At 40.2% G+C, this 13154-nt stretch overlaps 1 gene segment (V, D, J or C); it reads left to right on the top strand.

Annotated features, from left to right (window-relative positions):
- Window positions 1-13154, top strand: part of LOC123606265 — an 81204-nt gene that overhangs the window by 15075 nt on the left and 52975 nt on the right. Inside the window, 2 exon segments of the C gene segment in view lie at window positions 4219-4266; window positions 10257-10586. Coding sequence covers window positions 4219-4266; window positions 10257-10586 — 378 coding nt within the window.

Consider the following 13154-nt stretch of genomic DNA (forward strand, 5'->3'; position numbering starts at 1 on the left):
GAGGATATTATTGCTTATCAGATAAAAGACTCCATTGTCTTTCTTTAGCAGATCCTACTTGCTCTAACCACAGGGTCATAAGCTGTTGGAACAGAAAGGGCGCTTTGGACATACAGAGCGCAATGCACACACAACCAATGGGCTGTGGGGGCCCAGAGATGGCAAATGTCTTGTCCCAAGCTAGTTAACCACAGAGGTAGGACCACACCTGCATTTTTAAACATAGCACAATTGCTTACAAGAGTTTTCTTCTTTCAACATGACAGCCAACTGGGTTTGTTTTCAAATTATAGTTTTAGTAAGGCATCTATTTTTCCATGGGAGATAGAATTCTACAAATTTCTTTTTCTTCCAGGAAAATACTGTCATCACAGAAATTATTTTCTCATTGTGCATTGCCTGGTAAAGACTCATGTTGCTAAATGGTAAAGGTGGCTACTAAAAAATGGAGACCATCGTTCACATTTCTCAAGTATGTGTCTGTTGGCATGTTTGTGTTTTCAGTTACTGAAGAGTTTCCTCTTTCGGAAATACAATCCCAAATTGCTGACTCAGCAGACCTGGTGTTTGTGAGAACAGAAGGGCTTTTCCTTTGATGTGGTCTCTGAGCAATTTCACACACTTGAACACCTGAAATCAAAACGTTTTAATTCTCTGAACACTTTTCCTGGTAATTTAAAAAAGGCCTTGGTAGACCACTGGTCCCATCTCTTCTTTTCTTTCTTTTCTTCATCTCTTTTTTTCTCTCTTTCTCTCTTTCTCTCTCTCCTTTCCTTCCCTCCTCTGTCCCTTTCTTTCTTCCTTCCTTGCTCTCTCTCACTCTTCCTTCCTTCCTTTCTCTCTCTCTCCCTCCATCCCTCCCTTCCTTCCTCCTTTGTTTCTTTTTTATTTGCTCTTATTATGCCCATTTTGTGTAGCACTTTTCCATCACTATTGCCTCCATGGAAAGAAAACAGACATTTGGGTCAATTAATCTGAGGACAACTTATGACATATGAAATGCCACGAAGCCTATATTCAAGGACTTCCAGAGGCGTCCAGAAGATCAAATTACCAGGACAAGGTTTCTACCTACTGCTCATGCCATGAGACTCAGGCTGACTTAAAAAAATTTTTTTTAATGTTTATTTTTGAGAGAGAGAGAGAGACAGATCACAAGCAGGGGAGGGGCAGAGAGAGAGGGAGACACAGAATCTGAAGTAGGCTCTAGGCTCTGAGCTGTCAGCACAGAGTCTGATGCGGGACTCGAACACACGAACCATAAGATCGTGACCTGAGTTGAAGTTGGATGCCCAACCGACTGAGCCACCCAGGTGCCCCAAGGCTGACATTTTTTAAAAATAGTTATTTATTTTTGAGAGAGAGAGAGCATGTGAGCAGGGGAGGAGCAGAGAGAGAGGGAGACACAGAATCGGAAGCAGGCTCCAGGCTCCGAGCTGTCAGCACAGAGCCCGATGTGGGGCTCGAACTCACCAACTGTGAGATCATGACCTGAACCCAAGTTGGACGCTCAACCGACTGAGACACCCAGTCACCCCTGACATTTTTTTTTTATATAAGCTCTACCCAGTGTGATAACATCTAACCAGGCTGGATCAAGATATCTACAGAAGGAATTAGGCTCATAGTAACTCCTCTTGGTAAGTAACTTTGTCCTGTTTTGATCCTGTGAGTGAAAAACTGATAAGCTTTTTAGAAAAAAAACAAAACAAAACAAAACAAAACAACAAAAAAAAAAAACAATGTAGGATCACCTCAGCAGATGGACAGCAATTTTGCAGCTACTGGTCACTCTATATGGAAATAAAACTACTTTGTAAATGGTTTTTCTCTTTCCTGCTTGCCAGCAGATTGAATTCTACTGTTACAAAATAAACACACAAAAGTATAGACTCAGGCTTGAAATTAAGCTATTTGTATGACCATATCTGTAAACTATTTGTGTAAGTTCCAGATGTTTTTCTTGTATACAGTCTTTTCAGTGAGAAACACTTTGATTATCTCTAGTATTAATAAAGAGTGCTCCTTTCTTAATGAAGAGTGCTCCTTTCTCTAATAACTGCAGAACCTATATGTTTGCTTTAGATCTCCTCTTCAACGGCAGTGCAAAGCATTTATCCCTTACGGTAAATGACTAAAGAACATCATTAATCAACATATTCTTCTTATTCTAGGTTCTTAGAGATAGGCTGAGACTAGTCAAAATTTGTGCTGTTGCAACTCTGGGGATACTGGGTAGAGATGGTCCAGATGAATGGAATTTGTGAGCTCAGTAAACCATTTCAGCTCCAGAGCCCATGAAGAGTCTGCCTGCATGGTTTTATATTTTCGTGTGTTCACTTATCGTCTCAGCAAACATTCACTGAAGACAGTGTCTAGGCTGGACGCTAGAGATAAAAGGGGCACAAGACGCAGTCCCAACGCTCCGAAAGCTTGCAGTCTAGTGGACAAATATTCTCGATTGTGACTTCTTGGGCCCCTGTTTTTCAGCATGTGGCCACCAGAGACACAGAATGTCTTAGGCTCATGAGCCCTTTTGCTTTCTTACTTTCTGTAATACTTATTGCTTATAAAATCCGTATATTTTGTTTAGTGGAACATTTGATAAGGGGGCCCCAAACCATCTGAGTAAAGAGAATAATGATATTAGCTACTATTTACTGAGAGCCATGTACCATGCTGACTAGTTTCAGTGCCTTATCTCAGTCCTCAACAACCCTGCCCAGGAGACCCTCTTTTTTTAATATCACTGTTGGGGAAACTGAGGCTTTGGGAAGTTCAGTTAATTGCCTAAATTCACATGGCTAGTTACTATGGCAAAATTTGGAGCCAACAGAGACCTGTCTCACGGAGCATGGTCTAGGCCATTATATGGTATTATAAACATTAAGCTGTATTTTTTAAAAATTTTTTTTAAATGTTTATTTATTTTTGAGACAGAGAGAGACAGAGCATGAACAGGGGAGGGGCAGAGAGAGAGGGAGACACAGAATCTTAAGCAGACTCCAGGTGCCGAGCTGTCAGCACAGAGCCCGACGCGGGGCTCGAACCCACGGACCGTGAGATCATGACCTGAGCCGAAGTCGGACGCTTAACCGACCGAGCCACCCAGGCGCCCCCTAAGCTATATTTTTAATTCTGCATATTTACTCTCTGTAGCCTGACATTTTAAATCAACTCTTTAGTTGAAGGCTTAACTAATAGTAGTTCATTGTGTGTATTACTCCTCATGTGAAAACAATTCTTCTGCTTCTAATCAGGGCACTAAAATTGCCTTTCTTCCCCCTAAATGATTAAGTAAGTCATGTAGAATATGCATGTAGTAAATTCTCAGTATGAGTCTTAGGGTATTGCTATAAAATGACAAGTCCTTTCCACACCATCGCATTCAGTCTTCTTTCCGCATCGTCATCAAGTGCGCTGGAAACACTGACTCGGGCAGAGGAGCTGGAGCAGGTGACCTACACGCAGGACTTGGCCGCATGACCCACAGCTGCCTTTTCACTCAGGCCAGGACAGCGGCAGAAAGACCAGACCAGACAGGATCCTCTGATGAGCAGCTCAGGACTTTACATCAGTGTCCTGGAAACTCTTAGGGTAATTTCAAGTACAAAGGAGCAGTCTTCCAGGAATAAATACATTTAAGAGGTCACCTTTAATATTTCAGACTCTGGAATAACTCATCTGGCTACTATCAGTGGGAATGGGATTCTGGAAAGAACTTACTTTATAAACAAACCAGACACCCATGCTTCAATACATAGACATAAAGAAAAAAAACTATAACTTTTTGAACATTTATTTATTAAATACCAAGAAATATTATTTTTATTTTTGTTCCTTTTTGAAAATTATGGAAGAAGTATCTGTAAATTACACACTAGGAAAAGAATCGATTTGATACATGAGAACCTTTAAAGAAAAGAGATTTAGAAGATTCAGGAAAATGTTGAGAAAAGGTAAAATCACACTCTTCAATGCATGTGAGGAAGATGGAAAGACAAAACCGAGCCGCCCAGGCAGAGAGGGATCAGTTCATCCATTCTTGATTGCGTTCATCTCTAATGTGATGTTGCTTGAGGTTCATCTTCATTTAATGTTAGCAGGGCCCATATTTATATATTCATATAAATATTGAATAAATATGGGCACCATTTTAAAAGAGGCGCAAAGGGAGATTTCTGTAAAAGTGTTTCAGACAGTGCGATTGGGATGGCTGGTGGGGCCACAAAGTGTTCGGTCCTGGCACACTGCTCAGGGTCACAGGTAAGTATTCTTTCATTCTTCCGTATAACGTAGGGAGGGGAGGCAGGTGATGCAGGGGCGGAGGCCAGGGGCTGGTGCTGGCTCAGAATTCTAGGATTCGGTCCCAGTTTGGACACAAATGGCAGTGGGATCCTTGGAGAGGTAGGTGACTGTTTCCCAGTCCTTTGGGGGTGGTTGCCGCCTGAGTTCGCGTGGGCGACATTGACGAGGAGCTAACTTGCTAGAGCAACTGGGGGTCCCTGAGGGGTGGGGATGTTAGGTCCCTGTGGGATTTCTGTACTGAAAGGTTTGTAACGAAATTTGTGTATCTTATTTACTTGATTCCAAAAACAACCAGTGGAAAAGAATGAACAAAAATTGCTGAACTTGTCATTTTGTCAGAAGCTGATTCATACCAGGGATGGACACATTGAACTGTGCAAACATATCCATTAATGTCATGAGCTAGGTTTGTTTGTTTGTTTGTTTGTTTGTTTGTTTGTTTTTCTACATTCAGCCTAGTAAATGTGTTCATTCTTCATTAGCCTTAGAGATGAAATTTTGCCTGGATGAGGGGGAACACCTCCCAGGGATGTTTCTAGATTGCCAGATCTAGTCAACTACAGGTTTTCAAAGAATTTTCACAATGCTGGTAAAACATTGGAATTGTGAAATCTAATGATATTTTTTGGTTTCCTTAGTGGTTGTGGTCATAGGCACAAAGAATAAATTGAAACACAGCATTCTGGTCCTCTTTTTTCCACCCGACTGCAATATAAATTATAGCAATCTAATTAAATATGGTGACACAGATACAATTCATGACGTCCTTTAAAAAGTGTTTTTAGGAGAGTGTAGTGCAGAAAAAAATATGGACTGTGATCCTGGATCTATCACTTTCTGTTAGAAATAGCTACCACAGAGGCTCAGACATGGTCAGTGATTTAAAAAAGAAAGGCAATCCTATAGAATTCAAATAATCACCTACTAAAGTACTTTATGAATCATGAGTATTCATTCATACAAATGTATTAAGTATGATCTGGTCTACAGGTCATTTTGGAACAATTGGTCAGTATTGGCAGAATTCCTTCAGTTTCTAAGACCCATTGTTACATGATTCTAAAAATGAGTTGAATGTAGTAGGCATCACCTGAGACATTGTTAGCCTGAACATCAGGGGATCTCACATTTTTTGGCGGAAACCTCTGGATGTAAAAAAGGAGAGGTTTTACAACTTGAATACATAAAATTATAATAATACCCATAAAATTAAATCTTCACTTATAATTAATATCTTCATTGGATTATGCCTACAGATTAAAAATTACATCATTATAAATATCATTTGAGAAATACTGCTTATCTCTGCCCTCACATTTCATTAAAAATTTTTTTCAAACCCTTCATACACATCTAACATGTATACTTCGGAGCATATTTCTGAGTTATCATAGGGTCTGAGTGTCTGTTTTGGGATTCCCAGATGATGATGTCCCTAGATATTTTATTGGAAGAGACAATTCACCCACTTACAAAATAAAAGCATTCTTTTCGTTTATACTGTCTTTCTATGTGTGTGAGACAGAAGCACGAAGTATAGAGTCTTTAGTCCCAAGTCGGATTTACTAAATCCACATTAAACTGCTTATTGTCTTTTACCAGTGCGACTCCCAAAACTAGTCTCATCGGGTTTATTTCAGGTTGGTATTCTGTCCAAGTAGTATTATTGGATCAAAGTTGAATGGATTAGAAGAGCCTCTTTTAATAAGTGGCCCAGGACTGAAACATAAGACAACCCCTCTTTCGTGAGGGATGATGTTGGGAACGCAAGCCTCACCTTCTTCTCTGGCGTTTCAGAGTGGTTGAATTCCACACGTTTTGCGTTTGTATCACAGAGAGGGATTTGGAAACCTCTTCTTTTGTTTTTCATGTGATCTCTGAGTTAGACCTTCCTCAGCTCTGAAGCCCTGGGGCCGAACACACCAATGGTTTCTCATTTGTTTATACTGTCTCTTTCCATCATCTATTTGAGAAGGCCTCAAATAAAAGACACAACTACAGTTAGGCCATGAAATAAAAATAAAAGATCAAAAGCACTAAGGAAAGCAGAAGAACAAGAAAAAAAAAAAAAGGCCTGTGATGATCTAGAAAGAAGCACAGGATAAAATTTTATGTTCACAAGTAGGAGAAAAATGTGGTGGAGTACATACTTTGTGTTAAGTGATAAAATGAAGTACACCAGAGTTTCAAAGATGTTATGCCTTATCTATCATAAAATTAGAAAAAACACTCAAAGCATGAGTCCTTTTGGGGGAATATGAAGTGAAGAGTGGGAATCGCCTTCCACATCCGTTTTATATAGTGGATAAGGTGGTTTTTACACAAATGCATTTCATGCTACAACTGCATCATTACTATGGGCACCATGACATTGAATGTCATTCACAGATGGTGATAATCAGCCGACAGGGTCAGGGATCATGCAGTCTGGTGATCTAATGTGACAATAGGAGACTTGGAGGACCAGGCAACTGCCTTTGATCTAGTCATTTGGCCTGAAATCCCACTGTAGGAGATTCAAGGCAAACTTAGGCAGGATCCGAAAGAAAGGCAGTTGGAGGTAGAAATTTCTGGTGAAAGCTTAGAATGCACATGGATTATGCTGTTGGTGGGAAAAGAGACATTTGCTTTGGACCACGCAGGTGAAGCAGTTCCATGAACTGACCGCATGTTACTAGGCTTTAGCCAATGTTCCCTTTGACGTTCTTAACACTGGAAATACAGTGGACAAGACAAGCGATTGCCTATTAACTGGTGTGTCAAAGGCACATTCCAGTGATGATGGCTGAGTGAATCGAGACATAGTAGAGCAAAGTGGGGTGCAAACGAAGGAATGAGTCTCCATGCTTGACTTACATAGATCCAATCATTACCTCGAGTACTGTATTCCCATTAGTAAGAAAGATGTGGTCCCATGCGATTAAAATGTCATGTTGGAGCACACAATCATCTAAACAAATTGCTAATAATCATGGTAATGTTAATAATATACTTTCTCATTTCTATAGCATGTTTGGTGGTGGAAATCTTAGGAGAGATTTTAATATCAATCCTTACAGTAAAGGTCAGCGTAGACAACATTGTGAAAATTCTGTAATAAGATCAGACCTTGTGTCCGTGTGGACTTGTATAAAGTGTTCATGTACATCGTGTGTAACTGTCGTGAAAGGGTTTGTTCCAAGAATGAAGTTGATCACGACAGATGTGCTTTGTGAGTTGACACATTTCCTTTCCTGACGGTGAAAGGGTGTAGTCAGAGAGCCCGGGATTTGCCCCAGGCTGACCTGGAGCCCCTTCTCTACCACGTACTGCTTATGTGAATTTGGCGATTATTCTCTGCCCTCAGTTTCCTCATCCATCAGGTGGGATAACAGGAGGCATTCAGCAGGAGTCATATGAGAATTAAATGAGAGACTGTGAATAAATTACTTGGCATGTTGTCTAACATATAACGGGTGCTGGATATGCAGTGGGTATGCCCTAAGAAGTTGTCCCATTTCAAACCTAAAGGGACAATAGTATCCAGTATGGAGGGTCTGTAGCCAATCATAATGATAGAGCAGAAATTTGCCCGAGGATTCAGCTGTGCTTCTAACTGCTCCAGTGGAAAGTGACCTTCCTGTGCACTGATAGACAAATAACTTGAATTTAGAGGTATTTGTTTCATTTAATGAACTTTTCCCTCACTTGGCCACAAAATGAAATTAAAATGTGGGTTTTGTTTTTGTATTTTTGTAGTTTTTCTGTGTATTTAAACCTTAACCCTTTATCTTAATTTCTATTATCTCTAACTTTACCAAGTTTGGGATTCGTGCTTGTATATGGTAGAAAAACTATGGTTGAAAATATGGTTAGAATGTACTTAGAAATATAGTTACAGATATGGTTAGTCCTTTTAAATATACTTAGAAATGTCATAAATTTGAAATTCATATTTACATATGAAATAGCTTTATTTACTTAATAAAAGAAAAATTAGAAGAATAAACTGAGAAATTTGGAGTCAATATTAATGCAGGTTTGAAATACCCACTTAATTGAAAGTGTGGTTGCATTTGGTTAACTTCTATAGAATTCATACTGCTTCGTCCTAATAATATGTCTACAATTCAAGCAATTTACCTTAAAACATTTTTTGATTATGAATATATAGAAATGTAATGGACAACTTATTTGTTTTGTGAACTGGTTTCTATTTTATGCATCAGTAAAATGATTGTGGCCATAAAAAACACTGCTAGTAAGTTTAAAAAAGAATGTTGGAAGAAAAAACATGTAGTATAATTAGCCAAAATGTAGGCACTAATCATATATAATCAAGTACACTATTTAATGCTCAGGTAATTATCACATTGAGAAAGTTATAGGAGTTCAATATTCCTTCTATCCTGAAAAGAATGAAACTTCCAGAATCTAGCTGAAGAAAAGGGACAGGAGGTAAGCATCCTGTCTTCCTGTCCAATAGTTTTCCAAGTAGATCATTTGATTTTCAAGTTCTTTATGATGATGAATCAGAAGTAATCTTATAAAAAAAACAACTTCCTAACATGAAAACTAGATTCCTTAAATGTATTGACTAGAGGCAAAAATCATGTAAATATCATATACTTTGAAAAATTAGTCTTGTTTTCTATAACATGCTTTCACAATGAAAAACAAAGTATATGGTTGGAGAAATATAGACTTTCTTAGTATTACAATCAATAAAATACTATTTGCAGTATATGCAAGACGAACAAGTTTAAGACAACCGCATTATGATCTAATTCTATGTATAGCGTGGTTAAAAAAGTCATTGTTTGCTTACAGATTAGTATAAAAATCAGGAACTTTGAGGCACTGTCAGAAATTCTCAAGAATATTTTTTCCTTTTCTTCTCAAAGGAGAAATCAAATTCTTCTTTTCTTCGGAAATTGTCCAGAAAATTATTATTCTAACTCCTAACTAGCCCAAAGAGAAAATGTGTTAACGTTTGTGTTTCAGTTGGAAATCAAATTGGAAGGGTTCTACTCTTTACAATTTCAATCACTAATTAACAATCAATGTACAAGCAAGGAACATTCCAGACCTCAAGTGACATGCCCTTGACAACTATGATGTTTCATTGCATTTTTTCACATTATGTCTACAAGAAACTCTGGAACCATAACTGTTAACATTTTACCAGTTACATGTAATGTTATTTAGCAGGTGAAATCAAAGAAAACTGTGTGTGTGAAAGCAACTTAAGCAGGCTTCCAGGGCAGATTCGAATTTGGGGGAAGATTCTAAGTGTCAAAGTATGGTGTCTTTTTAGTCATGCATCAACTACAACGAAATTCCCGTTAAAATGTGCCTTTAGTGAACATTTCTTAAAGCAAACCGAATTCTGAGTAGTGCAATACTTGATAAAGTTAATACGAGCATTTCTGGAAACAATCAATAAATTTTTAATAGCCGTTTTGTAAATTTAGCCACATCACTTCTAAATTCAAGGCATTGTAGATAATTTGGAGATGCAGCTTAAAACATCACTCTACTCAAAATCCTGGTGTGATTCAGATGTGAGAGCAAGATGGTCTATAAAATCAGGAATCAAGCAGAAGAAATCCGGTATCAGAAGTGGACATGGGATCCTTATTTGAAGCTAAAAGGCCAATGTGACAGATTGTCAAGTATGGGTGGAAATAGATTCCCTTTCAACAAGTGACTGTGTATTGTTTCAAAAAATTCCACATTAATCCAGGTGCTGCCCTTAATAGCCATGACTTTGGACAACTTACATAACCCCTTTTCCCATGGAAAGTAACAAAATGAGCAACTCAGAACCCACTGTGGATGAAAGGTCATACATAGTAAGCCCTAACCCTATGCAACTTTTCCTTCCTTTTACTGTGTGTTAGGTGGTTCCAAACCACAGAATGTTTCATTTCTCTAATGTTTTCATTGCAATTGCATATCTCCCACAGATAAAAATCCTGATGAAGACATTTTCCCCAAGTCCACGATTTTTCTTCCTTCAGCTGATGAAGTAAAACTCCATAACACTGGAACATATCTTTGTCTTCTTGAGGACTTTTTCCCTGACGTTATCACGATAGATTGGAAAGAAAAGAATGGCAAAACAATTCTGAAATCTCAGCAGGGTGACACCATGAGGACTAAGGACACATACATGAAATACACGTGGCTGACCGTGCCTAAAAAGTCAATGGATAAAGAACACAAATGTACCGTCAAACACGAGAATAATAAAGGAGGGGTTAATCGAGAGATACTGTTTCCTTCAATAAACAAAGGTATGTGCATATACACATGATGATAACCTTTCAGAACCCTTTGTTTCAAAGGGAATACCACACTTTGTCTATCAAAAATTAATGGAAAACAAGCAAATAGAAATCTTTCTTTAACGTAGTTACTTTTAACGGTCACATAAATGTCCTGTTACTTCCCCATAGAATTAAAGTGGAAACATACAAAGAAAGAGCACAAGAACAATTCACTTAGCCTTTATTGCCTCAGTTTCATCATTCAAAATATGAAGGTCACAATGATGTTTTTTAGAGTCACTGTATGGATTGAATGAAACAATATGGAGGAAGCACCTAGCAGCCTCACACACAATAAATGCTCAAAAGGAGAGTCTACTTTCTATGATCTTACTTGATAAGGAAATAAGAACAATCGCATGTCTTTCGGGAATGTTCTACTCAATAGTCAAACTCCCTCTCACCTCAATCTGGTCTACTCAAAGTATCACCTTTAGACAGTTACAGGTGACAAAATGCTGCTCCTTTGATGGTGCTGGATTGCAGCTCAAGTAAAAATGGTGATTTGGCTGCTGAGTTTTTAGTATGGTCTTGGGTGTTCCAGATTTGAATTTTATGTAAGACTGTAAGGTGAAATTTGGTAACTAGAGAGGGGTGAGGTTGCGTGTACAAACATTCTCCCATTGTCCACAATGGATATATTTCTACCCCTGGGAAATGCTGCCCAGCAAACACTTCCTGCCGTCCGAGCGTGTGCCAGGCCTGGGAGGGAGGTGGGACTGACCACTGTCCCCAGGAGGATCACTACAGTAGGGCGAATACACTTTGCCTAATCACCCAGGGTCCCTGGTGATTCACACATGGTGTCCTGAAGGAGCCCCACTGGTGCCGAGGCTGGTCATATGTGACAATGGGAGCAGAGCTGAATGTGCCCTGGCCCGGCTGTGAGCCAGGAACTCTCTAGACTCAGAAGTCAAGTCCTGAACATTAATATAAAATGCCCCCAGAGGGCCCATAAGAAGGAACCAGTTTGTACTTGCTCTGTGGTTAACAAGCACTTTTTAAGCAGCAGGGAGCAAACACATAGCAAGACATGTGAAGAGCTTTGCTATATATTTCTGAGGTAAGACTTTGTCCTTTGTCCTCTGGGAGTGTTAAAAAAGAAAAAGCAAAAAACAAAAACCCACAAACCCCAAATGGCAACACTCAGCTTAAAGCCCCAAGTCACTCCACCAAGACTTAATACCTAACCCAAGTACAATTTCAATGCCCCAGAAGAGTAACCTTTAACCAGTCGACTAGGGAATTTTCCTGGTCAGCACTAAGAAGTTTCCTAATGGACCCCTTCCCTTCTCTGTCAGGGTGACCTTGCCTAAATCAGTGGATTCCTTGCTAAAAATTTCCTTTTTTCTGCTCCTTCTCTATTGTAAAAAAGATTTCTTTCCTGTCCTCCTTTGGAGCTCCTGTCTACATGCTAGATGGGATGCTCTCTGATTCATACACTGATTGACAAATACAGTCATTGGATCTTTAACATTTACTTGGTTGGGTTTTTGTTCTTTAACAGGTTTGGCGGAGGCCAGAAGATCCAAAGTGGACCCCCAGAGGCATTCAGAGACAAGGCGAAACACAGCGGTGGTCACCGTGAGCCCTTTGAGTTCACTGTCCTCCTCACCGGTTTCAAGGGCTGCGGGTGAGTTCCTCTTGGTTCGAAGCTCCGCTCTCCTTGCATTCGGGCTGCTGATCTAATGGGCCTTCCTTTCCAGGACAGGTCAGCTTGGGCTGCAAGGGTTATGCCCAGAGCCCGGTTGAGCCGGCATGTTTATCTGGAACCCTGTGGAACTGGCCTGTTTGGCCAGAGCCCAGCTGAGCTGGCAGAAAGGTGTGCCTGAAGCCAAGCCCCCAACCTTTCAGACCGCACTTCCCCTGCTGGAAAAGTCAGTAAGGTTCCAAGAGAATTGTTGGTGGTGCACACGGAGTCTTCTTGGGTCCTGAACGCAGTAGCCTCTCTTATTGGCCATTCACTAATGTGCACACGATTGTCTCCTTTCATTTAGAGAAAGGCTACTGGCAACAGGGATCTCAGAGGTCCCACATTTTTTTTTTAATTTTCTTTTTCCAACGTTTATTTATTTTTGGGACAGAGAGAGACAGAGCATGAACGGGGGAGGGGCAGAGAGAGAGGGAGACACAGAATCGGAAACAGGCTCCAGGCTCTGAGCCATCAGCCCAGAGCCTGACGCGGGGCTCGAACTCCCGGACCGCGAGATCGTGACCTGGCTGAAGTCGGACGCCTAACCGACTGCGCCACCCAGGCGCCCCTCAGAGGTCCCACATTTAAAGACTGTTAGAGCATTCGCTACCTCAAGAACACTCCTCTGATGGTACAAGTTGGTGAGGGCAGGGGTCGTCGGGTCATCACTGGGTCACCCATCAACCTCCGGAAAACCTCTGTGTAAGGACATATACTGTAAAATACACACAATCCCCAATTCGGGTCATATGCCTTTTAGGTGTCGGTTTGGCTCCAAATCTTAGCTCATGGGATCCTCAAGTCCTGAAGTGTCAAGCCCACCACCTTCCAGTACACCTGCT

This window comes from Leopardus geoffroyi, chromosome A2 (genome assembly GCF_018350155.1).
Source record: "Leopardus geoffroyi isolate Oge1 chromosome A2, O.geoffroyi_Oge1_pat1.0, whole genome shotgun sequence".
Taxonomy (NCBI): domain Eukaryota; kingdom Metazoa; phylum Chordata; class Mammalia; order Carnivora; family Felidae; genus Leopardus; species Leopardus geoffroyi.